General features: G+C 40.8%; 1 protein-coding gene across 2 annotated transcripts in view; it reads left to right on the plus strand.

Annotated features, from left to right (window-relative positions):
• TMEM255B (transmembrane protein 255B) overlaps nucleotides 1-23,673 on the plus strand; it is a 261,876-nt gene that overhangs the window by 9,233 nt on the left and 228,970 nt on the right. For both annotated transcript variants that reach the window (XR_014850258.1, XM_085053572.1), the window contains exons 3-4: nucleotides 2,889-2,951; nucleotides 19,764-19,853. Coding sequence is in view for 1 of the 2 variants with exons in the window: in XM_085053572.1 (XP_084909698.1) it covers nucleotides 2,889-2,951; nucleotides 19,764-19,853 (153 nt within the window). In the remaining variant the exon portion in view is untranslated. The remainder of the gene's footprint in view (nucleotides 1-2,888; nucleotides 2,952-19,763; nucleotides 19,854-23,673) is intronic.

A 23,673-nucleotide genomic window follows, 5' to 3' on the forward strand; every position in this document is an offset into this window, starting at 1 on the left:
TTGCCAAAAGCCTGGTCAGAGTTGTGTGACAGCACTGGTGTGTTTCTGCCTCACTGCCAGGATTGACTGACTCCAGTGCAGTGTTGGCAGAGGCACTGTCCTAGAATCATAAAATGGTTTGGGATGGCAGGGACCTTAAAGGTCATCTCAGCTCCCCAGCCATGACCAGGGACATCTTCCACCAGCCCAGGTAGCTCAAAGCCCCATCCAACCTGGCCTTGAAGCCACCCAGGGATGGGGCAGCCACAACTTCTGTGGGCAGCCTATTCCAGTTCCACCATCTTCACAGTTGACTTTCTTCCTAATATCTAAAACCTTTCAGTTTGAAATTCCCCCTTGTCCTATCACTTCATGCTTTCTTGTAAGGCACCTCTAAGAATTGCAAGGCAGTAATAAGGTCTCCTTGGAGCCTTCTCTTCTCCAGGCTGAACAACCCAAACTCTCTCAGCCTGTCTTTATAGGAGGTGCTCCAGCCCTCTGACCATCTTTGTGGCCCTGCTCTATACTCCCTCCAGCAGGTCCATGCCCTTCCTATCTTGAGGGCCTCACTGAAGGCAGTGCTTCAGGTCAGGTCTCACCAGAGAAGAGGGGCAGAATCCCCTCTCACCATCACCTCTTTCAGAATGCGCTGAAGAGCCCTCAAAAGGTGCTTGTCTTCTCTGCTGACAGTAGAGGGAGCTTAAAAAACCAGGATAGCCCTGATCCCAAACCTTTTGATACCTAAAGCCACGAGAGTGAATTTGACACTGCATATTTAATTGTTGGGCTCAGACAAAAGCAAGACTATGAGGACAGACAGTATTAATTCCACTTAAAAATAAGGTGTAGTTCTCATAGAATTCAGTAGTAAAATATTAATTTTACAGCTGGCAGATGAGACAAAATCTCCACTGACCTTAGGTAAGCGATTTTAGTCTTAAAAACACTCAGAATTAACCCTGCCTTGAAAACACCTGTGAAGATGAATAACACTATCCACTGGCATAGATTTACTTGTATCTAGAAGTATTTGCAGAACGGTCTTCAGGGTTAGATCCCTTATACAATTTGGCTTCTGCCAAGTTCCCACTGGCTTCAAGAAGAGTTACGTGCCTTAATTTCCCTGCAAATGTGATCACTTGTAATTTGTTTTGAAAAAATCTTTTTTTAAATACATCTTTATAGTGCTAGGTATTACCTGAATGAATTCATCCAAAGTAATTGAACATAAAATATTTCAGCCTAGATGAGTTAATATAATGTTACACTTTGGAAGGTGTCTGCATTTAGGAGATTAGTGCTTGGTCGTCACTTTGGACTGTATTTTTGGAACGGTCTGCAAAGACAAAGCTGGAACTGCATCAGCCTCATTTCTCTATAAATATTGTTTATATTTAAATATTTCATGTCACTTCTCTGTGACTACTTACTGTATAATTCTTGTTCTCTATTTTTATAATCTTTCAACAGGGTCCAGTTGTCCCAGCACCATACTGACCTGGACTCCCAGAGTCCCAAATAGCCTGTTGTCTAAACAGACAAAAAAGCAGCTTATACGACCATAAAACAATCTCAGTAATGCTGAGGCTTTCATCATTATCTCTATGGTTCTGGTCTTTCTGATTTAATTGTTATTGTTCTGTATTTGGTCATTTTTTTATTCACATGGATAGTATTACTCATGTTGTGTCCCCTGCACCAGCCATAAATGAGGCTTTATGGATTGTTCCTGTTGGAATGAAAAATGGGGCTTGGAACCAGATGTCATTTTGATGTAGTTATCTTAATTTACAAAGTTGCTGTCCCCTGAACAGCATGTCCTTGTTCACAGTTCCAAGTATCTCTACTATTTAGCTGTCAGCATGGGTGCACTTGCCCACTCTTTCAAAGTCTCTGCTTTTAGTCCTTGTGCCTCCCTTTCACATAAATCTTCCCAAAGCACTCAAGAGCAAATCTCCTTTCCCTACATTCGCTTTCTTGGAAGCCAGTGACGGGTTCCTCTTGTGATACTGAGCGAGTAAAGTGCTTGCAGGGGATTTGCTTTCTGCTGTGAGCAGTTATGCATAACAGCAAGGAATTTACGGGCATTGATGAAGCCCTTGGCTGGAACATGTAGTCCTTAAAAACTTAATTTGGGTTTGAAGGAGAGGCTCTGAGCTCAGTTCAGAGGCCTCATGGCAGAGAGGGGCTGGAACTGTGAATCCAAGGAGTTTCTACTGCTCCAAACCTTCATGGGCCCATCGTAAGGAGGGGGCTTTCTCTACCATCCTGATTTTGAAGCAACACTAGAGCATTAAGGCCAGCTTACTTCACTGTCCCTTCCTCCCCTCTCTCTCCCGTGGCTGTTGGTGATGCAGCTGACTGTACTGGTCCTTTTAGCATTTTAGCAAGGAGTTTTTCTGGATTCGGTGATAGTGTCTGATCCTTAAAATCAAACAAGAGTAACTCTAAGGGTTTGAACTTGGGTCATTTGCATGGCAGGAACACATCAATTGTTTGAGGAAAAACTGTCTGCAATTCTTAAAGATTTGCAATTTTCCAAAATTGCAAATCTTTAAGACGTGTGGACTAAATGTGTTCTTTTCTCCTACTTTAGTTAGTTTTTGCTTTACAGTGTGTAAAACTATACATGGCAATGGTAGCAGTAGTCAGGTTATAGAGGCCTCTCTATATGGACTTCTGTTTACTACATGACAAATTTTGCACTGAGCTATCAAAGAGCTGCAGTCCTGGCCATTTCCCATTACATTGTATGATTTATGTCCAACAGTAACTTCTACCCTTTCCCTTGGCCCGCCCCATTCAGCCCATCTGTGTGGTGCATTAGCTCAGATATCACTGTATGTGTTGGTATTTTGTCCAGATAAGCTGACCTCATGCATTTCTGTTGGTTTTGTTCTTTGCCTTAGCTTGGCTTTGGATCTTTCCTAGGGATTGTTGGCATCTACCTGGTAGAAAACAGAAGACAAATAGTAAGTAACAGCCCTTTTAAATTTTTTTGTGTGTGTCAGACTGTATTAAACATGAAAAGCAGAGATTTCCAGTTGACTTAAAACTGATTCATCTGCCTCAAAATGTTAGTCATTTGTTTCACCACTTCTGAGAAGTTTTAGAGAAGCATGAATGGGCCAGTAACTTCCTTTGTACGAGGCAAAACAAAACCAGCTTACTTTGTTTTACTGAATTTACCTTCCTTCTGGTTTAAGAAGTTGAAGTAAGCGAGGGTGGGATTAGTTAAGTACCAAAGCTTGGCGAGGACCATGTAGCTGGGAAAAGGATAGGAAAAGAACAACATACCAATTTGAGCAGCAACAAGTTACATGATCAGCTCTATCCTAGCAGTTGATCTCATCCTGCACAAGAAGTTTAAGCCAGGAACACTTTCCTGAAACTATACGTGTTAAATAGAAGGAAAAAACCCAGAGCTCTTGCTGTCAAGATTCCCTGGCTATGTCAGACAAGGATCTGAGATACTGTGTGATCTGTTTGTAGACTTAGCTTGGCTTTCCAAATCCTTTGCTTTTATTTGTGTGAGGAAGTCATAAAAAGTCCTTGGGGCTAAGGAAGGTGTAGTTAGAAGGATGAAGGAATTTGTGGAAATTCTTAACACTTTCCTTGCTCTTTATAAAAAATAGCAGTCTTGATTGAATAACAGCATGTCCAAGGGGCACTTCACAGTAGACTGATTATAGCCAAGCATCAGGAAATATGATTAATTTCATAATGCAGAGCTTTCACTGGTATAAATCAAGAGTGGTGTTAAGCTCAGAGGAGGAACTGATGGATTTAGCTTGCATTTTACTGACTAGTAACTACTTTACTTACAAGTAGTCATGATATCACTCGTTCATAATATCACTCACATTACCTGTAAGTGTCAGTATTGTATTTGCAAGTATTTCCTTGCTTTTAACTTCTGTTTCTGGCTGAGTTTCACAGAGAAATAAGGTGTATAAAACTTTAATATTTGTCCCTGTTTTTCTCTGTTCCCTATCCCTTTTTTAATGTGTTGACCAATTTCAGGCAATTTCAAGAGGGAGGTAGAGGCTTCAAAGGCATCTCATTCCCTCAAATTTCATGAAAACTCACAGGTCAGTAGAGGAGAGAATTATGACTTAGTTCCCCCATGGTGGTAAAGGCTGCAATGTCAGCTTACTGCTGTTTGCCAGTAGAGAATCCAAACAGGACATGACCAGTGAGACAAAAATCTGCAGTAGGTCAGGTATCATTAATTTTACAACTACCAAAACAGCTTATTTAAGAACTATTGCTCCTGATTTCTGCATCAGAGACATCAGGGTTGCTTTATTTTTCACTTTTCTTTCAATCTGCCTCATGGTTTTCTATTGGTTCTCTCCTTAGCAAAAGTAAAGTATCTGAAAAAGCCGCAAGGTGGGTAAGCAATGGTTATAGTATGTATTCCTCAATGTGTTGTGTCATTTATACAAGAACTACGGAGATGTAAGTGTCCAGTATGTTTGGGATTAGTGCCTGCTTGCATTTCCCAGCATGGAACAAGGAAAACTGCTTTCTGCTTATAACACTTACTGATTATTTGGCTGTTGGAAGGTTTGGTTTCTGGGGAACAGACTAAGAGAATAACTAGAAAGTTTAATTATGACTCTTGCCTTGAGAATCATCCACAGTGGGTCTTTTAACACTGTCTTTGCTGAGGCTGAGCTGCTGCTTTCTAATGTGGAAATGAGATTGAAAGAGTTTACAGTGGAAGACAGTAGTTATTCCCTGGGACACAACTGAGTATATTTGATTGGAAGGGTTTAGGGCAGCTTTAACAAATTTGCAGCAATCAGTAAGATTGCAAAGACTTATACAAGCACACAAATGCAGCATAAGTGTTATATTCCTGTCCCTAAAAAATTATATGCATTGCAGCAGGACAAAAGGGAGTGGAAAGGAAAAGAAATTTTTTACTCAGTGGCTTCTATTTTAACTAGACTTCCTTTGAGCAGTTACTGCAGTATAATTTGAGTTTAACCTAGCGTAGCTCTGCCAATTATCTCATCCCTGTAATGACTCAATACTTCATTTTTTATTTGTTATTTAAATTGAAAATTAATGCATATTAAATTGTACTAGGGGAAAAAGGTCTATTTCAAATTGACCATTCTACTTAAGTCTGTTTCTCCTTTCGTCTTGAAGTTCTGTTTCACTGTGACCCATTGTTATCAGTCCAGGTCCTTTCATGGCTGATGAATGCTAAATGCAATATAAAATATATAATGATTATCAGAGCTACTATAGCAAAACCCCAGCACTCAGTAACTGATGAGCATGGAGTTTGAGAAGGAACAAAAGCACAGTTAGGCAGAATGGATGATGGTTTGTTCTTAAAACATGACATTAATAATGTTGCACTTCTTTGACCTCATTCTTGGCATGCCAGAGCCCACAGTGGGAGTTCAATGTGCTGACCAAGGTATAACCCTTAATTCAAAGGAACTGCTGCTTGAAGAAGCAGGCTCTGCCTCATTGACTAGCATGATTTCACTTCAGCTCTTAGCATTTGTGCTTGGCTCTGATGTGCAAATCTTGGCAACAGTGGAATAAAATTTCCCTTTGACTAAAGATTTGCACTGATTTGGGATGTGTCTAACTGGAAAAAAGAAGGCATTTGAAACATAATGTGTTGCTGTCCCTTTTTGCCGTTCTTGCACTCTGCAAAACAAGTTATGGACTGAAGAGCAGTGTGTAGCTGTACACTGTTTTGTTCCAAAGGCACACTTAGTCCAGCTGGATGGGTGGAAAACACGATACTGCTCAAATCAGATGGATTTGATTGTAAGACATGAAGTGTCCTTGCTTGTTTGTTTGCTTGCCATCTCCTCACATTACAGTAAAAAGTATTTCCAGTTAGGAAAGGAGATGCTGAAATTACACACAGAAGTGGGGAAGGCTGGGAAGCAGGGGACTTGTGGCAGCAGAGTTGAGCTGAGAGGAGTAACTGGTGCTGAGGGAGCACTATAACAGGTTTCTCCTCAGAAAAGTATGGAGGTGGCACGAGCTCATACCCAGAAATGAGCTCTCACCCAGAAATGAATCACTCCCTAAATGTGCAATGTCGATATGACACCATGCATGGAGTTTTAGCTAACCCAGTGCATAAACCAAGCACTGGCTCACAGTTTCCACTCACACTTTTTCCAATGCCAGCCTCACCAAGCCATGCTGTTTGCAAGGCTGAAAATGAGCACACTGAAACTGTGGTGCCTGCAGGAGTGATGGGGAGGTGTGATGGGGAGGTGCAAGGGCACTGTAATAGCTGTCAGGGTTTTGAATGTTTGCAATATCACAGTGCTGCCTGCAAGAGCCCTCACTAGGGCCGTGGGAGCTACACTGACAGCAGCACAGCTGTAGCACAGACCAGGCAGGAGGGGCGTGGGAGGAGGTACAGGAGACAAAAGGGCACAGGGAGGATGGGGAAGGGTCGCAAGAGTGGGAGTGACCCCTCATGAGATGCGAGTTAGCACAAACCTTGGTACTTAGGATGGAAGCAGCTGTCTGCGGCAGGTCTGAGACCCAAATTCATCCACTGCCGAGTCTTCCTCATGTTTCTTCATGCTAAAAAACATTTAATTTTCTTGCTGACAAATCTAGGATATGCTCAGATGTAAACCTAGTGCTCAGCCTGGTCCTTGACTTGTTCAGAGAGATGGAGACATCACTTCCGACAAAAGCAGGATTTGAAAACATGAAGAAGGTTAAAACATAAAGCTCTGCACAAAGACAGAAAAGGCTAAGCTATTTATTCAGGCTTCTCAAGGGATGCTAAGTTTAGGTCCCTTAATATGCTTGCTTCCCAATCTCTGTCAACAAGAGTTAGATTTCAAATGAAGTGTTGAAAAGACACTATAGCTGAAGTTGGAGAAACAAAACAATAATTTTCTCTTCTGTTTTCAGTTGATGGACTTCCCTGACAATGCATGCATCCCTGTCCTGCATTGACATTGTGTGAGACAGTATTTCAATATAATTTCTGATTATTTTCTTGACACCAGACTTTACATCTGCTTCAGAATAAAGGATTTTCTGAAGCAGTCATATGTGTGAGCCAGCTTTCAGAAGAGCCAAACCTCTTTCACTTTTTTCCAAACCAATATATTTTGTGAATAGATTATGTCCACCAGAAAATGCCCATTGGGCATTTTATGTAAAGGTGATGGTTATTAATATATACACCCCAAAAAAATACTGCTATATATACACTAATTTGCTCTGTTCAAACACGTTGTTTCATTTGCTGTTTGCAAATCAAACATTCTGGAAGAAACTGGCTTTAGTGCAGATTTTGATCAAAGATACTAATTACTGATTGATTTCATATCACATATTAGGCTAATTAAAGCAGCTCGTTTTTATAAAGAAAGACCACTGAAATTCTCTAGATTCCCCTGTGAGACTATCTTTGATGTTCCTGTGCAAATAAATGGAAGAAGCCTTTACTGTGTTGCAGGGATAATGCAGAAAATGTAAAGGCAATCTTTGTAATTACCAGTGTGTTATTTCCTAAACTCAAGCTTCTGACAAAGTTAACAGCACTTCTTCCTTTCAGTGTTGATTTTCTGTGTGCTCATATTTCACATAGTTCAGAGAAAAACAATTATTGCTGAGGTAAAAATTTTTAAAATGGAAGAAATTAATAATCATCCTTCTCTTGTTTAGCACCTTTAAATGATTGAAACTGAAAAGACCTATTAATACCTTTTCAGTTATAAATGTGTGCTGGTGTGTTGTGATCTAGCTGCACATTTCAGAAACAGACAAGATTGATACAAAGATAATCAGAATAGGTTGACACTGACACTTGCATGAGCTCAAGTGCCTCTTCTGTAGGTATCTGTGGCTAGCACAGGTTTTTCCCATGAGAAGTTTTCTTGTGTTTTGTAAATAAAGATAAAGTTTGGATGTTGTTGGAACAGTGTCCCAGAAGTTGGGCAGTGCAGGCCTGGCCAATCAGGCCTGGGGGAAGGCTTCTGACTGACCAATCTGGGTGACTTTTGAGAACTCTATATATGTGATGAAATCAAAACAATAAAGGTCATTCCTTCTTGCCACTGAGAACTGATGCATTCATTACTCTGCTAGCTGCTCAACAGCGACAGGTATCTGCATATTTTTCAAAATATAACAGCATCTTATTAGCTGTTAAGTTCAACCAGCTTGTTCTTTGAGAACATCTTCCTGCTCTCTCATGACTAGCTCTTCAAGAAAGTAATGAGGTGCTCTTCAGAGGCATCTTGTTCTCTCCTCAGGTTCTGGAAGAGACCTTTAAGGGTGGTTTAAACTACATTCTGGAGTTTTAGTTAGCTAAAGTGTGGTAAGAAAAATCCTGTGTTATGTGACAATCCTATTTCTCTTCTCTAATATTGAGAATATACTAGAGATATCATACTATAATTCTGCCTGGTTTCAAGTTTAGAGCAGAGCAGCCTCTGTATAGATGGCCCAATAAGCATGGTGTATTAGCTGCCTTATTTTGCAGGAATCAGCTTTGAGACTCCTTTTTTACCCTTTTGGGAAGGATTTGGAATGTGGTCTATCCATGGTAGGTCTGGGAAATCTGTGTTATTCCTTGTAAAGCAGGAGCATATTCAGCAAAAAACAGGCATAGAAGTCAGATGAATAACAAGAGATGCTTTGAAGGCTCAGTTATTTCAGCTGCAGGGGAGGAGGATAGATGATGTATCTGTGGGTATGAAAGTACCATCCAAAATGAAGACTAGTGAACTTAAAAGAAGAAAGTTCTATGGGCAAGTGAAATGTAAATAGGTGGAAAAGTTGTTTCTAGTTCATTTTAGTATAATATTATAAGAGACATTTTGCTATTATTAATGTTATATATTCTACAAATAAAGACTGAGTAAAATACTTTGCATTTCTTTATGCAGTTCTTTGACCTTGTGCATTTGCCATGAGGATTTCCAATTTGTTATAAGTGTAAATACTCACTGACACAAAGAGATCTTTTCCCTCCTTTGCTCCTTCCTCTATCTTGCTGACTCCTTATCATCTTCCCTACCCTGGTTAAAAATGTTCCCCATTGGTTTAGTGAGTAAAAAGGTTCATAGCCAAATAAGCATCTGACAAAGCAAAAGTTAACTGGTGGGGCTGCAGGGGTAAGGGTGGAGAGGAATCTGTGGAAGACAGGAACAAGGCTTGTCCCTTTTGCTAGGAATAAAGTGTTATATCAACTCACTGTGGCATGAAACCATCATCCCAGTGCTGTCAGTGAGTTAAATGCCTGAAGATAGAGAGCATAAATTTCCCAAGTGTTTGAGAATTTTGAAATTCAGGGACTCAAAGACAAAAATAGATGCTTTCACTGTGCGAATTACCAAAGGAAGTGTGGGAGATGTTTCAGCTTTTCCCTGAACTGGTTCTTTATGGATTGGCATTTCAGATTACATGCCTACAGGTGTATGCTTTCAGATTTTATCAGCACAGATTCATAAGCTAGATGTGCAAATATTTATTTATTCGTAAATATTACAATATTGAAATGTATTATGATATTATAACGCTATAATATATAAGCTGTATATATGCTCACATATACCTATATATATATATATTTACAGCTGACATGTCCTGGCAAATACCTATGATAATGACAAAAAAGTCTATGTCACTGTGCCACTGAGACTATGTCTTTATTGTGCAAAATGCTTTTTACAGTGTTGCAGGTAGCTTCAGCTGGTAAAGCTGTAATGAGCAGTACAGTCAGGTCTGTAGCAATCTTTGTGTTCCATCAGCAGGGCTGTGTCTGTCTGGCATACCTAGAGAGATGCCACCAAGCACCTCCACCTCCAGCCTAGCACTGTAGTTCCTTCCCTCCCCTACAACCCTGTGCTGGTCCATTGGTTGTACCACTCCCAGGTCTCACCCACCTCAGGTTTCTCACCTTGTGATAAAACATAGCATTAGCTCAGTCTCAGATAAGATACGACCACGTTTTCACTGTTATCATTAGAAGAAAGAAATGGAATATTGACTACAAAGGGGAAAAGTTTTGGAAGACCTACTTTGGTTTCTATTTGAAGAGCTTCCGTGGCAACCAGTATTACTTCACTTTGCTTCTGGAAGCTTAAATTCCATAGAAACAGAAAGAAGATACATACTTATATGAATGAAAAAATATATTTCCACCAGCACAGCTAACTTTCAATACTGCAATCTTTAAAGGCTGTCACCATTCTTTTGAGTCTGAGACTGAAGCCACCAAGTCAGTTTAAGTTCTCTGTCCTATTAAGTGGCAGTCTTTTGGGATGTGGTTCCTTTAAGATCTGTGTTTGGGAACAGCACATGAGATTAAGTGCTTAATGGGGCACTTTTTAACTGCCCTGTTTTTTTCTTGTGCTGTTTGTGTAGTGAAAGTGTTACTGTCACGCAGTGAAAAACAAAAGTAAACCTTATGACCCATGAAAAGTGTTTGTGGAACAATAAAGGTGTTAATTACTCTTCCTAGCAAGAAGGAGCAGGGGATAGAAAGTCTCAGTAAGGAATCTGGGGTAGGTTCTGTGTGCACATGGTGAAGAAGGTGAGGCGGGGTGTGCCCTGGGAAAAGGGCAGGCAGTTTCTGAGCCTCTTGTTGAAGAATTGGCTCAAATTAAATAGCTGAGCATCCCTGACAGATGGACAGATACAATCTTCTAGACTCTGCAGGTAGAACTTCACTACACGAAAACTTGTAATTTATGCATTTCTGATAAAGAGTGTGTGTGTCTTGAGAAACCAATGCAGTCACTGTAGAGTGAAAGAGGATTTGTAAAAACAGAGACTTTGGTGTAAAACCAGTTCTTGCTGCTAAAACAGTCAGCTGCAACAGTCTTGATCTATGTCAATGTCACCATTTTTTACCAGGAAGCATAAACTTTTATGACACACAGTATCCTATGTATTTTTGGTTTATTGTTCTCATACAGCTGTTTAAGTGATGAAATGACCTTGTTCCAGTTTAAGCAACAGAGGAGCAACCATGAAAGGAAGTATATGATGAATTCCTTTAATGTCAGCACTGTTGATCAGTGAATCTAAATTTATTTCGTTTTTGTTCCCTTTCCTTTTAATGCTGTATTTTGTTTTTGCTTCTAGACTGAACTTAGTGTTCTTAAATGTGTAATAATTTTTAACATTTCTTACCTGACTGCTTTTGTCAATGTTTGCAAAAGGGAATTCTTACCAGTTTGAAGTACCTACTGGACTAAGACTTGCTTAAGCAAAAACCATTAGCATTTCTCCAGCTGTGAGATCCAGGTGATTTTTTTTTTCTCTTTTCTGTATGAAGGTGGCCAGAGAATGGCACTGTCTGGAAAAGCATACTACACTGAACTGCCTTGAGAAACCTCAGTGCTCCCCTACCTAGCAGTAACAGTCTGAAACTAGAGGGAAGGCAGTTGATCATACAGTCAGCACCCTATTTAATGGGATGGAAGAGAAGTAGAGCAGCTATTTAAAAAAATCTCTCTAAAAGGAGGGAAAACACAGGTGGAGCAGAGCATGTGTACTGCACCTCCTTGAACTAGAGAAGGTCAGCCACTAGGGTGGGTGGATCAGTTCAGACTAGGGACAAAATATGAGCTCAGTAAAGCTGAGATGTGCTGCTGGAAGGAAATCAGTAACTACAGTAATGGTTACTGGGATATGATTTGGGGTTCTCAGATGTTGTGGAGGCTTAAAAGAGCACTGATAATAAAACGAACCCTGCACCAGGAAAAAAACCCCAAACTTTTTTAGGTTGCCTTCTATTTCTTGTTTTAGAAAATGTAAAGCCAGTACAGTTCAGTCTTGTTTTTTTCCTAAATTGTTTCAATCATATCTGTTGGACTCCAGTGAAGTCTAAAATTCTACCAAAATCCCAGGAGACCTGATAGTGCATCATCAGTGGTGACATTTTTAACTGAATCAAGACAAGCATTTTACTCATCAGTGGATGAATTATCTTGAATTTAATATGTGTTCATTTACACATATATCATATTCCTTCTCTGATTGCAATGTAATGGTGACTCCAGTTTCAAAGTCCTAAGTGCACAAAAACTGCTTGATACAGGCTTTTTATTCAGTAGATTGATCATTCTAGTAAAGATTTGCCTGTAAAACAATTTGAAATAATTTCCTAGCTATTCTAAGTCTGGTTTTGTAGCTGATATTAGATTATGAGAGAAGAAAGAATGTATTAATCAGGTAACCTTTCCCAGGAATTTTGTTTCATGTTTCATAATGGCTATTGATTTAATTCCCACCATTCTTTCATTGCTTGAAGATAAAAATATAGGAAAAATACAAAGAAGATAAAAATATAGGAAAATCTGGGAGCCAGCACAGCCATCACACAACGCTGGGCATGTGTCAGTGTGGTCCAGTGCTGAATTGCCCCACCTCCATAACAAACTGCCACAGGAAATGGCACAAGTAAAGTTCCCAGCAACCCAAGTAGCCTGTTCATCTGACCAGGAAAGAAGTTCATCTGACCAGGACAGAGGTTCATCTGACCAGGAAAGAAGTAGTTCCTATCCTAAAGATGTCTGTGAGTGCCTTTAGCAATTGGAGCAAGCAGACTCAGAAGCTTTCTGTGCTCCGTTTCTTTTCTTACTTAACTGTGCTGCATAAACCTTGGGCTGGGAGAGAGCCAGGACCACAAAGTCACCCTGTTGCACATTTCCCATCCTCGGACACTTCTGCAGTCCCTTGCCTCCATGTGTAGCCTAAACTATGCATTATCTACAAAAGTTGAGCAACAATACCACTGGAAGAGAAAAAGAGAAAGCAATGTGCCTACTTTTTTACTGGTGCCTAAATATGATAAAAATTAACTGTGAGTACCTAAGGTGTAACAAAAGGTATTGCAAGTCCTGACTTTCACAATTTTGCCCTTCAGGATGTGAGACAAGAAAAAAAGATATATTTTCCAAACAGAAATTCTCCCTTGAGATTGAAAGTGGATTTTGATCTTGTTTTTTCTCTTTGGCATAATAATTTATACCTCTCATGTGTTTTCTGTATTCTTTCCTCCTTGTTTATCTAATTAATTCAACCTTTTTATGCATGTGAGGTTGCTTAAATTTCTCAAGGGACTTCTCTCCTGCCTGTGTTACACCAACTGGCCTTTTCATGTTGCTATTTTTCCTAATTATCCCTGACACAATACTGGGAAACAGCAGACTTCTTCACAGGCAGTAAAACAAAAGTCTCCTAGACCACAAACAACAAAATAACCCCAGTCCTTATGATTTATTCATTACAGCTAAAACCTAGCTTTTACTTTGATAATCCCTAGGACTGTAAATTACATGGAACAGGTGAAACAATCTATTAGTTGCTGTTGGCATTTCTGCCTCCTCCCCTTCTGTCATGGCTATATGGTCTCACCTTCTCATTTGCACTGAGTCTAGTGCTCATCTCTCTCTACAGTGTTCTGATTTAACTCATTTGAGGAAATAAGTGGTTTCTGCCTATGGAGTGAATTTCACTGGCTTGCTGTGTGTTAGGGTAGGCACAGGAGCTGAGATGCAGGGATGCAGCTGAGATGCAGGGATGCAGATGATCCTTTGGGACAGAGCAGGAGAAAGGGCTGGACAGCAGGGAACCAAACTAAGGATGCAGAGGAAGATGCCCTTTGAGCTGACGGTGGGCAATCACACAGGCTCAAGTCAATACCCTGGGGTGCCATTAAAAACAGAGAGAGAGAAGAAAATCTGAACCAAAGATCTTTGTTGTTGCTGATAATATTGAACAACATATGACTGGAGTTGCTGAATTCAACAGTGATTGTACTGTCAAAATGCTATAGTTTCCTAACTTAGTCACTTGATCTAAGCATGAGAGTTAATCTAAACACCTGACAATGCACAATCATAGAATCACAGGGTGGTTTGGCTGGCAAAGACCTTAGAGAAAAGATCACCTAGTTCCAATGCCCCTGTCCATGACAGGGCCTTCTGCTTGGCTTTCTGCTAGGTCAAGTTACTCAAACCCATCCAGCCTGGCCTTGGACAATTCCAGGGATGTGGCATCCACAGATTCTCTGGGCACCCTGTTCCAGTGCCTCACCACTTTCACAGTAAGGGATTTCTTCCTATTACCTAATCTAAAGCCTCCCTCTTTTAGTTTGAAGCTACTCCCCCTTGTCCTCTCACTGTATGCCCTTATGAAAAGTCCCTCTCCTGCCTTTTTGTAGGGTTCCTGTAGGAGCAGGAATGCATAGTTTGGGCAGTCATGAAAGTCTTTTGCTATTGTAACTGGTGCACAGCTATGACTGGAGTTGGCATTAATGAATAATGAACATGAGGTAATCCTATCTCCTGTGGTGTGACAACCCTCCAGCAGAGCCTCAATTACAACCATGCCATTATTTAAGAACAAACCTTTGGAAAGAATATGTTGTCAGGCCATAAATTGTGGAGCACATTACCTAGTGTAGTGAGAAACCTCCTAATTAGCTCAGTGTGAAAACAGTAGGAGCCTTGCCCATGCTTCATTTTCATCACAGCAGCAAAACATCTGTCCCAAGGGCAGGGAAAAAAATTGGCTGTTGTGTGAAAAGTGGCCACACAGGAGAGGGCGTTCCAAATTAGAGAAAATTAACTCACAATTAACGTACTTATATACAGACCCATTTCACAAGACAGGCAGCATCTGAAATACAATGCAATGCAATGGCTTTAATTGTCTTAGTTCCGTGGGCTATTAATCTACAGGCCTGCTGAGGTACCGTGGTAACAGATGCAGCTCCTGGCTGAGATTGGTTGTTCCTGCGCCCTGGTTGCACCAGGGTGGAAAATCATTCTCTGGTTTGGATTTGTGGTAAGAGTTTTTTAAATTTCTACTGTTCATCATCATCGCCATCAAACAAATGCAGCAGACGTATTTAAGCCTATATTAAATTTGGATCTTTGGGACATGGGTTAATCAAACCAGTAAAATGGCCCACAGAATTAAACCCTTATTTGGGGAATGTAATGTTAGGAGCAATTTACAACAAACTGCCCCATGCATTTCTTTTCCAAATACTTGAACCTGTGTGGGAACACAAAAGACTTTACAAACCTGTGGCATAATATTTACACAGCATTTTGCATAGATTTAACTTTGTGGAGCAAAAAACATGGAGTGAGAGTGCTTCTCCATTTGCATTGATCAGAGTAATTCTGATTCCTTCTCTACCTGGAAAAGAATCCCAGAGAAGCTTGATGAACAGCATAGCTTGGAGACATTAGAGGCTGTGCAATGCAGAAGTAGCCATTTAGCATGAGCAAAGTGGGTCTGTTAGATGTAACATAACTTGCATCCAGTACCAAGGTGATTTTTAAAACAGAAATCCGTGCATTTTTTAGTCTCAGATCTACTTGGTCTAAATCTGGAGAATGAGGCATCTCACACAGCATCCGGCGCTAGAAATGACTGTCATTATCTGAGAAGTTGTGCTTTTTGGTTGAGGATAGGTAAGGGCTAAATTAGAATCACAGGGAAGCCAGGGATGTGCCAGAATTGAGAGTCAAGCTATCTCCCAGAAGTATTCCATAGGGATGTTGGAAACAGCCAGAGAGGTGCCAGCCTGTAGCCAGCATGTGCTTATGCTGAGGAGCAGTGTGATTTTCTGTGGCTCTGCAGGTCTGTGTGTCTCACACGGCAGGTACACAGCAGCACCAGTGTGTGATTCAGCACATAGCACTCTGGGGACCTGAGGGGCAGTGTTTGTGGGAAGTGCTTACATGAGAGTGTGGCTGCAGCTGGGGTGGCCTCATCAAAATACCTCTTGGGTCTGCTCTGTGGGCAACTCTGAACTCCAAAATGGGGAATTGTTGTGGGAGACTTAGCTGCCAACTCTGTGTGCCATGTGCATTTCTGGCAGCTGAACAAGAGTCTGCGAGCTGCATCTGTGGCCACTGTGTGTCTCCTGTTGGATTCACTAGTCTTGCATGGACGGGAGGGTGACAGGGCAGGCAGTGGTGTTTTATGCCTGCTAAAGGACAGAGGTTGTCCAAGACAGTGAATTCTTAAAAAGATGCATGCCTTTTCTAAAAGAAGGCAGCATGCAAGAATTTAGCAGTCCAGCTTTTTGCTAGTTTTGCATTTTTGAGTGTTTTCCTGTTTCTGTGACATAGCTGAAGATAGATAACAGCTCTTCAGTTAATACTGTTTACAAAAGTCTCTCATTCCTTGTGCTAATTTGCTCTCCCTTTTGCTAAAGCCCCTCTGTTAAACAACTGCCTTTTGGGTTTGATTGTTAGGCCCACAATGTACAGTTCTCAGTGTTTAACAACTGATTTATGGCTCCCTTGTAAATAATCAAATTATTGTGTTCTATACCAGAGCCAGGATTAAACGTTCTGATAGCAGCAGCTGTAGAGAAGCCTGGCTGCACACCAGTGGACCAGCAAGAGTAAAACTTTTTCTTGAATAACTATTCGAGTATATTGCTATAAATAATGAATAGTTGTCCTGACAAAACATAATGCTGTTGAAAATGGAGATAAGATGATGTCATGAATCAGAATTTATTTTTTTAAAAGTGCTATTTCTTTTACCTGTCAACAAGCATTCACTGTCTTTAAATGAACTGCATTGCGTTTCTTTCTAGGCAGTCCTAGGCTTGTGAACTCACAGCTCCAGCAATCACATACTACTCAGGAAAATTAGCTTTTGAATTTACAATAGCTCTTCATTTGGTTGTCTTGGCAATTTTCAGAAGTAATTAACTTTGTACTTGTTTTTTTATGTTCCTCACATTCTTAATAAGCAATGAGAGTTGTAAGAGAATATAAATCTGTAATTTTATTTTAAGAAAAATTTTAGTGCTGTTCTTGTATTATTCTTTTATCGTTCAAATATATATAAGGGAATTTAAGTAATAAAAGCCTCTCCGTGTCACATTCTGCCACTTTCACATCATAATAAAAATTACTTCAGTCAATAATGGTATTGTTTCTAAAGGGACTGCTCACTGAGGTAGCTGCTAGCAGACATGGATAAGAACAGCAGGCTCTGGCTGACAACCTTTGACTTGCACACAACTCCTTGGAAGGGTAGATGATCTCCAACATGACTGAGGAGTGCCAACTCCATGGCTCCTGTCTATAATATGATTTACTGTGCACCTTTATATGTAATCTCCTATGGCTATATGGGGAAGCTGAAAGGCCAGCACACCCATTAGTTGATTTAAGCTATCTCCATGAGTGGAAAACGTTGGTTTGGGGGTTGTAGATCATCAATAAATTGTTCATGTGTGAAATGAAAAGCCACCTTGAGGTCAGCTTCCAGTAAATTCATCTTGAGCTCAGGCAATTTGGAAACACCTGGCTTAGCCCACTAATTATTTGATTGACTGCTATGACTTGAAAAACAAGATAGAGGTATCAGACAATAATGGCTTTATCAGAACTTTTAAACACTGCTGCTTTTTCAAGTAAAGAGATCAGGATTAGTAGCAAATGCAGCTGCCACAGGGCAGCACAGCCCACTGCTCTGCAGTGATAGGAATCCACAGACTTCTTGATCTGATGAATGCCATGCCAAGATCTTTAGCAAGCGAATTCACGAGACATGACCTTCCACACAGGAGAGCCATGGGATAGCAGAGGTTGAAGGGTGATGCAGGCAACAGTGCTTTCCTAGGGTTTCAGCAAGATGGAGTGGCTGCAGGGCGAATGCAGCAGGTTCCTGATATCAGCCAGTACCATTAGCCTCAGCCACTTTTGTGTGCCTCTTTTCTCCCTGTGCTGAGGATTCCAATTCCACAGCAATCCCTGTGGCAGTGCTGGCTTGCCTCTGATCACATGAAACATGAGCAAATGACAGATTTAAGGAGTGTGTCAGAAAGCATCGTGCTTCTTCAGCTTTTGAGTTGTACTTTTTGCCAGTTCACCAAGAGCTCTTATCTCCAGTTGGGTGATACTGCTTTGACCTGTGTGTCCAGTGCTGTGGGTTTATATGGCTGTAGTTTCTTACTTGCCCAATATAATTTTTTTTTGAGGAAATCACCAATGCTGCATCCTCTGCAAGCACTATTGACATTGTACTGCTCTTAACCTGAGCTAAAGAGTCCATTTTTTGAGTGAGTTTGTGATGCCTTACAAATCAGTGAAAATGGCATCTAAGTAATGCAGATATGGATTTTGTATAGGCAAAAGGATATATGAACTGTATGGATGTGATTTTGGTAATCTATACCTGGGCATTTCAGGAACACATTGTGAAGGAGCACTTAATGGCTAGTGCCATTAAGTACTAAGTAAATAAGTAAATAACCAAAAGGTAATTTAAGTAAATAACCAAAAGGTTCCACATTCTTAACTGAATCCCTTTTCCGTGTGCTTTATCAATAAAAGATGCTGTTCTGTCAGTTCGCAAGAAATTTTTTTTATCTGTTGCTGTTATTAACTATATTTTAATACTGCTGTAAATTAAAATCAACCTATCATATAGGATGTTTCAAAGGGTTCCTCTTGTGACTTTGCCTGAGGAATGCCAGAGGTGTACATTGCATTATATTACGTTGCATTACATTACATTACATCAAAAACATAGAGAGTGCGCATTAAATTCACCTTATACCCTGCAGGTACTCACTCCTCCAAACTCAGGGTGCAGAGTCCTCAACTTCACAAAACTCTCTAATCTGGGAGAGGAAGGACTGACAGCATCTCCTCCTCATCTGATGGCATTGGGACTAACAAGCCCTGGGAGCACCTTGCCAAATGTACAGTTTGTCTTTCAGGACTCCATCTCACCTGCTCAGAGCACTACACCCTTCAGATGTGGCCTCAAATAAAGCCAGTGTCATCTCAGAAATGTGTGCCAGCAGCACACTGACTGGAGATGCATTCCACATTATTTCCAAGTCCTGTTGCTTCTCTCCAGTGAATTGGACAGGAAGCTTGCAGTGTCTGGGGTTGTGCTAGCCCTGTAGCTGCTGTTAGAACTGCAGCACAGTGATCAGGGGGCTTAGCCTGCCCAACCTGCACAGCCTTTCCCCCTGAGCCCTCTGTACCACCTCTGCTTGTGCCAGAGCTGTGCTCCAGCTCTGCACCATCCACAGTCCTGCTGAGAGAGAATTAATAGTGCTTAAGGAATGAAGCAGCTTGGGAGGTAGAAGGAGTTCTGAAGCTATGACTAGTAGGCTAATGAAGACAGTGTGCTGTCTGTGCTACAGCTGGGACACTCACTGAGCTCTGCTGAGCTCTGCTGTGCCCACTCTGACACTGAGGGGCAGGCTGGAAACCCCAGCGAGGGCAGGGGCCAAGGCAGCACACCCCACCCTTCCACAGGTACCAGTCCTGTGCATCGCTGATTTTGTAGTGGCATAAGCTATTTGGGATGATAAAAGATGTCTGATAGTTCGCAGGCTAGTTATTAACTTACTAAGAATATCTTTATCTGTTGGTGTGAAATACTACCATGTGGTAAAGCTCTAAAAGTTTATGTGAGCCAACGGGAACATGATTTTTTGCCATGCCCCTATGGAAGCACTGCTGTTTTATTAACTTAGTTGATTTGGAAGAAATTACCATAGAATTTAATAATTCTTGCAGCTGACTTAATTTTCTCTTGAAAGATTTAAACTTTTCTAGTAGGCTTGATGGTCTGTCAACTCAGTATCAAGAATTTCTGCCTTTTTACTAGTGCATGACTGTCATCCTGACACTGATCTGAAGTGAATTACAGCAGCGAGAACCATCATTTAAGAATACTAGAAAAACTAGTGTAATTGTTTTACTTGAAGATTTATACTGAAAATATTGCTCAATCTTTTTTCTTCTTCTCAGTTGGTGGCCTCCATTGTGTTCATCAGCTTTGGTGTGGTAGCAGCCTTCTGCTGTGCAATAGTTGATGGAGTGTTTGCAGCACGACACATAGTAAGTACAGTGATTTTGTCGTCTTTCAGTTTTGATTATTTATGTCATTTCTAGCAGGAAAGTATTTTCTTTTTGTCTATGTTCAACACTATATTAGGGGTTTCTTGGTGGAGAATTCTTGGTGGAGATAGTTCTTGGTGGAGATTCCAAATAGAGAGGTGATATAAAATGATGTCATGAAAGGCATGCTAAAAGGTGTATCTGCTTAGAAAAACAAGACATTTCAACAACTACCAGCATTTGTTTCCTCTTGCACAAAAGTTTTGTGGGCACAGGAAGGATTTGGAATGCATCCAGCGTTGATCAGAACCAGAAGACCCCATGGGATTCAAATATGCCAGTTTATATGTTAGGAATGTGTTGTTTGCTGTTCTATCTTTTGTGATAGAATACCTAAACCCTAGCTTTTCACTGATCTTTGATTTCCAAAATCATCAGGAAATAAGTAGTCATACATGATAATAGACATTAGAGGTCAGATGTAGTATGCTACATAATACAGCAAGTGTGATAGTGAAAGAGCCTCTATCTCTGCTGTTAAATACCATGGGCCTGCTCATCTTCCTGCTTATGTTCATTGAGGCGCAGCATAACTCCACTGGCATCAGTGGAACTCTACTTGAATTTCTGTTAGCAAATACCTCAGAATAATTAGGCTTTGGATCACTTGGAGCATAAAGCTATAAACTGATTTAATTTTTACTGGTTTTGAAGAGGACTTTAAACCAAATGTGGGTTTCAGAGCCTCACATGCATTGCACAAGACAAGAGATGTCCACAGGTATAAACAACTGAGGTGTGCGATGAGAGCATGGATAAATGCTCTGGATTGTAGTCAGGTTTTGTGCTACACAGACCCTGCATGATGCTGAAGTGGCCAGCTTTTTCTTGGATTTACCTGGTGGTTGGTCTGGATGACACCTGGTTTAACTGTTTCTGATTAGCATTAAGCCCAGGGAGTCTTTCCATGGGAGCTGCTTAAAAGAGGAGGAGAGAAAATTCCTATTTAGATTCCCTGCTCCCAAAAATTCAGTGGTTGTGCCCTGGAAAACCACTGCCACTTACTGAATTATTGGACCTGTCCTGGAGCAGCTGAGGGAACTGGGGTTTTTTAGTCTGGAGAAGCAGAGGCTCTTTGCTCTCTACATTTATCTGAAAGGAGGTTGTAGTGAGGTGAAGGTCAGTCTCTTCTGCTATGTCCCAGTTGAAAGTTTGAGAAGAAATGGCCTTAAATTGAGCCAGGGACAGTTCAGTTTGGATACTGAAAGAGTGGTTAAGCACTGGAGAAAGTTGCCCAGGAAAGTGGTGGAGTCACAATTTCTGGAAGTGTTCAAGAGTCATCTGGATGTGTCATTTGGGGGTATGGTGTAGGATCAGGTGAAGTAAAGGTGTACATCACCAAGTTTCTCTGACTAACACACTTGGGAAAGTCTGTAGGGATGTAAGTGAGCTCCCATTTGAAGTATAGTAGCTGTGGGGCCTTATCAAAAAAAACCTGTGCCATGCAGACTATGGTGTCATTGCCACTGTACATCCTCTCTGCATCACAGATAATTTCCTGCAGGAAGAGCAGCAGCACCACATTCATTCCATTCCTTACAGGCAGTACCAGCCTTTTTCAGACCTGAGTTGTGCTGTTGTTGCTTTGTCCACTGTCTTTGGGGCATAACTGCTGAAGAGTTGGACTAAACTGTCCTCCGGTCAGGGAAGGGACAAATTTTTGCCATGTCAGAGCAACTGCCTAGTTTATACTAAAGCCATAAACTTTTTGTGAGAAATGGTAGCTGAAGCTAAGCAGTCTTCAGACAGATAACAAGTACAACATCCTTCACATCAATTTGGAATAAGAAATATATCCCCTTTTTCCTTTTGTTTTTAGCTTCATTTGAGCTGGGAAGGATGTGAAGAGGACAAATCACATAATTACAGATTTTTCTTAGTATGTGCCTGCAATGGAATGGAGACTATTATTGTTGCACATTTTCTTCTGCTCTTATAAAGTGTGAAGAGAATAATAAAGTACTTTTCTCTGTTTTATTTCCTTCCCAAGAAGGCATGAAATTGACAAAAATTCTTCCAGGAAATGGATGTATTTCAGAAAAGAGATATTTCAATTATTTAAGACTTACTTTGCTTTATAGAAAGCTCTGGATTGCACCATTTATAAAATTAAGAATATTGAAGGAAATACAGCTTGATTTAAAATAGCAGTAGCTTACATAAAAAAATAATGCAGATGTAATTCACCTAAAAAAAAAACCCCAGAAACCAAACCAGAATAATGGGAAATAAATCAAAGTTGAAATTAAAGTGCAGGGATGTTATTTCAGAAAAATATGGTGATTAAAAGAATTTATGTGCATTTGTGTTTGCTTGAGACATTTTGTTCTTTATCAGATGAAAATAGTCCAATTGTGCTAAGGGAGATCATTCAACAACCTCCTCCCACCGCACAGGGAGATGCTCTGTCCCACCTCAGGTATAAATTCTCTGCAGTAGCTACAACCCCCTATTCATGACTGCAAGACTTGGCCTTTGCCACATGATCCTTAGCTTTGCAGTTGTACTCCAGGAAGAACCTAAATTAGCCAGCAGCAAGAAATCCAGGTATGAAGCGAGGAAATTGCCTTTCCCAACCTAGTTTATTCTGTGATTCTGTGAAGGAAAAGCTGGGTGCTGTGGAAGGCAGAGTTGCTTGTCCATCATGAGATCCAAAATGCACACCAAACCAAGAAATGTTCCTCTCCTCTTCTGCAAAGCCACTTCTGTGTAACATTGATTTAATTTAATTTTCAGCTGACCTAATTTCTTCCTCTTCATGGTGGTGGCTTAAGGAATTAATTAAAATAGAATATATCATCATGTGCTAAGCCCTGAAGTGAACCTGAGAACAAACCTAGCTGAACTAGAGGATACTGAAACACTCCTAGATTTGGATCTTCACCCACATAGTTTAAGTGCAGCTTGTGGACTGCTGAAGTCTGTCGGTTGGGTAATTACCTCTTGATTTGGGAATTTAGAAATTAAACTTGGGATATTTGCTCTATATGTTAACTCAAAATACTGTTTAATAAGACAGGCATGATGTAAACTCACTTTCTGGGAGGCACAGAGACAAGGCAGTGGGAAGATGGAGTCTGATCTGGGAGATGCTCATGCAAATTGAGCTCTGGTTGGTAGAACTCCAAAGCTGCTGCATTAAGTAATGTCAGGTTGGCAAACCCAACCTAGTGAACAAATAGCTCCATAGCTTTTACTACAGGGTGACTTCACAAGCCCATGGTGTATAACACAGGCCACAGTCTTGTACACTACAGGCCAGGTGCTCTAAAAAGCCATTTGAAAGTGTTCTGAGCAAGCCTGTTGGCTTTTCCTTTCAAGAAAAACACCAATAGCTGTATTCCGTGTCTAACAAAGTTGTTACCTTGACAACTGGCGGTAGAAAACACTACTCAAAGAATAATTTCTCACTGGAATTAAGTTAGGTAGGTTCTCTGGAGAACAACACTAAATGCATTTTAGGTTCTCCGCATTGCCACATGAGATAAAATTACAGATAATTACTTTTAATTCCATTTCCATCCTGTATGACTCAGCATGGCATAGCATATGTAGCATCAAAAAAGCATCAAAAGCAGTGTGGCCAGCAGGTCAAGGGAGGTGATCTGCCTGTCTGCTCTGCTCTGGAGAGACCCCACCTGCATCCAGCTTTGGAGTCATCATCAGCCCAGCAAGGGCATGGACCCCTGGGAGCAAGTCCAGAGAAAGGCCAAAAGATGATCAGAGGGATGGAGCACCACTCCCATGAAGACAGGCTGAG

This window comes from Lichenostomus cassidix, chromosome 1, assembly GCF_008360975.1.
Source record: "Lichenostomus cassidix isolate B80296 chromosome 1, HeHo_3.0, whole genome shotgun sequence".
Taxonomy (NCBI): Eukaryota; Metazoa; Chordata; class Aves; order Passeriformes; family Meliphagidae; genus Lichenostomus; species Lichenostomus cassidix.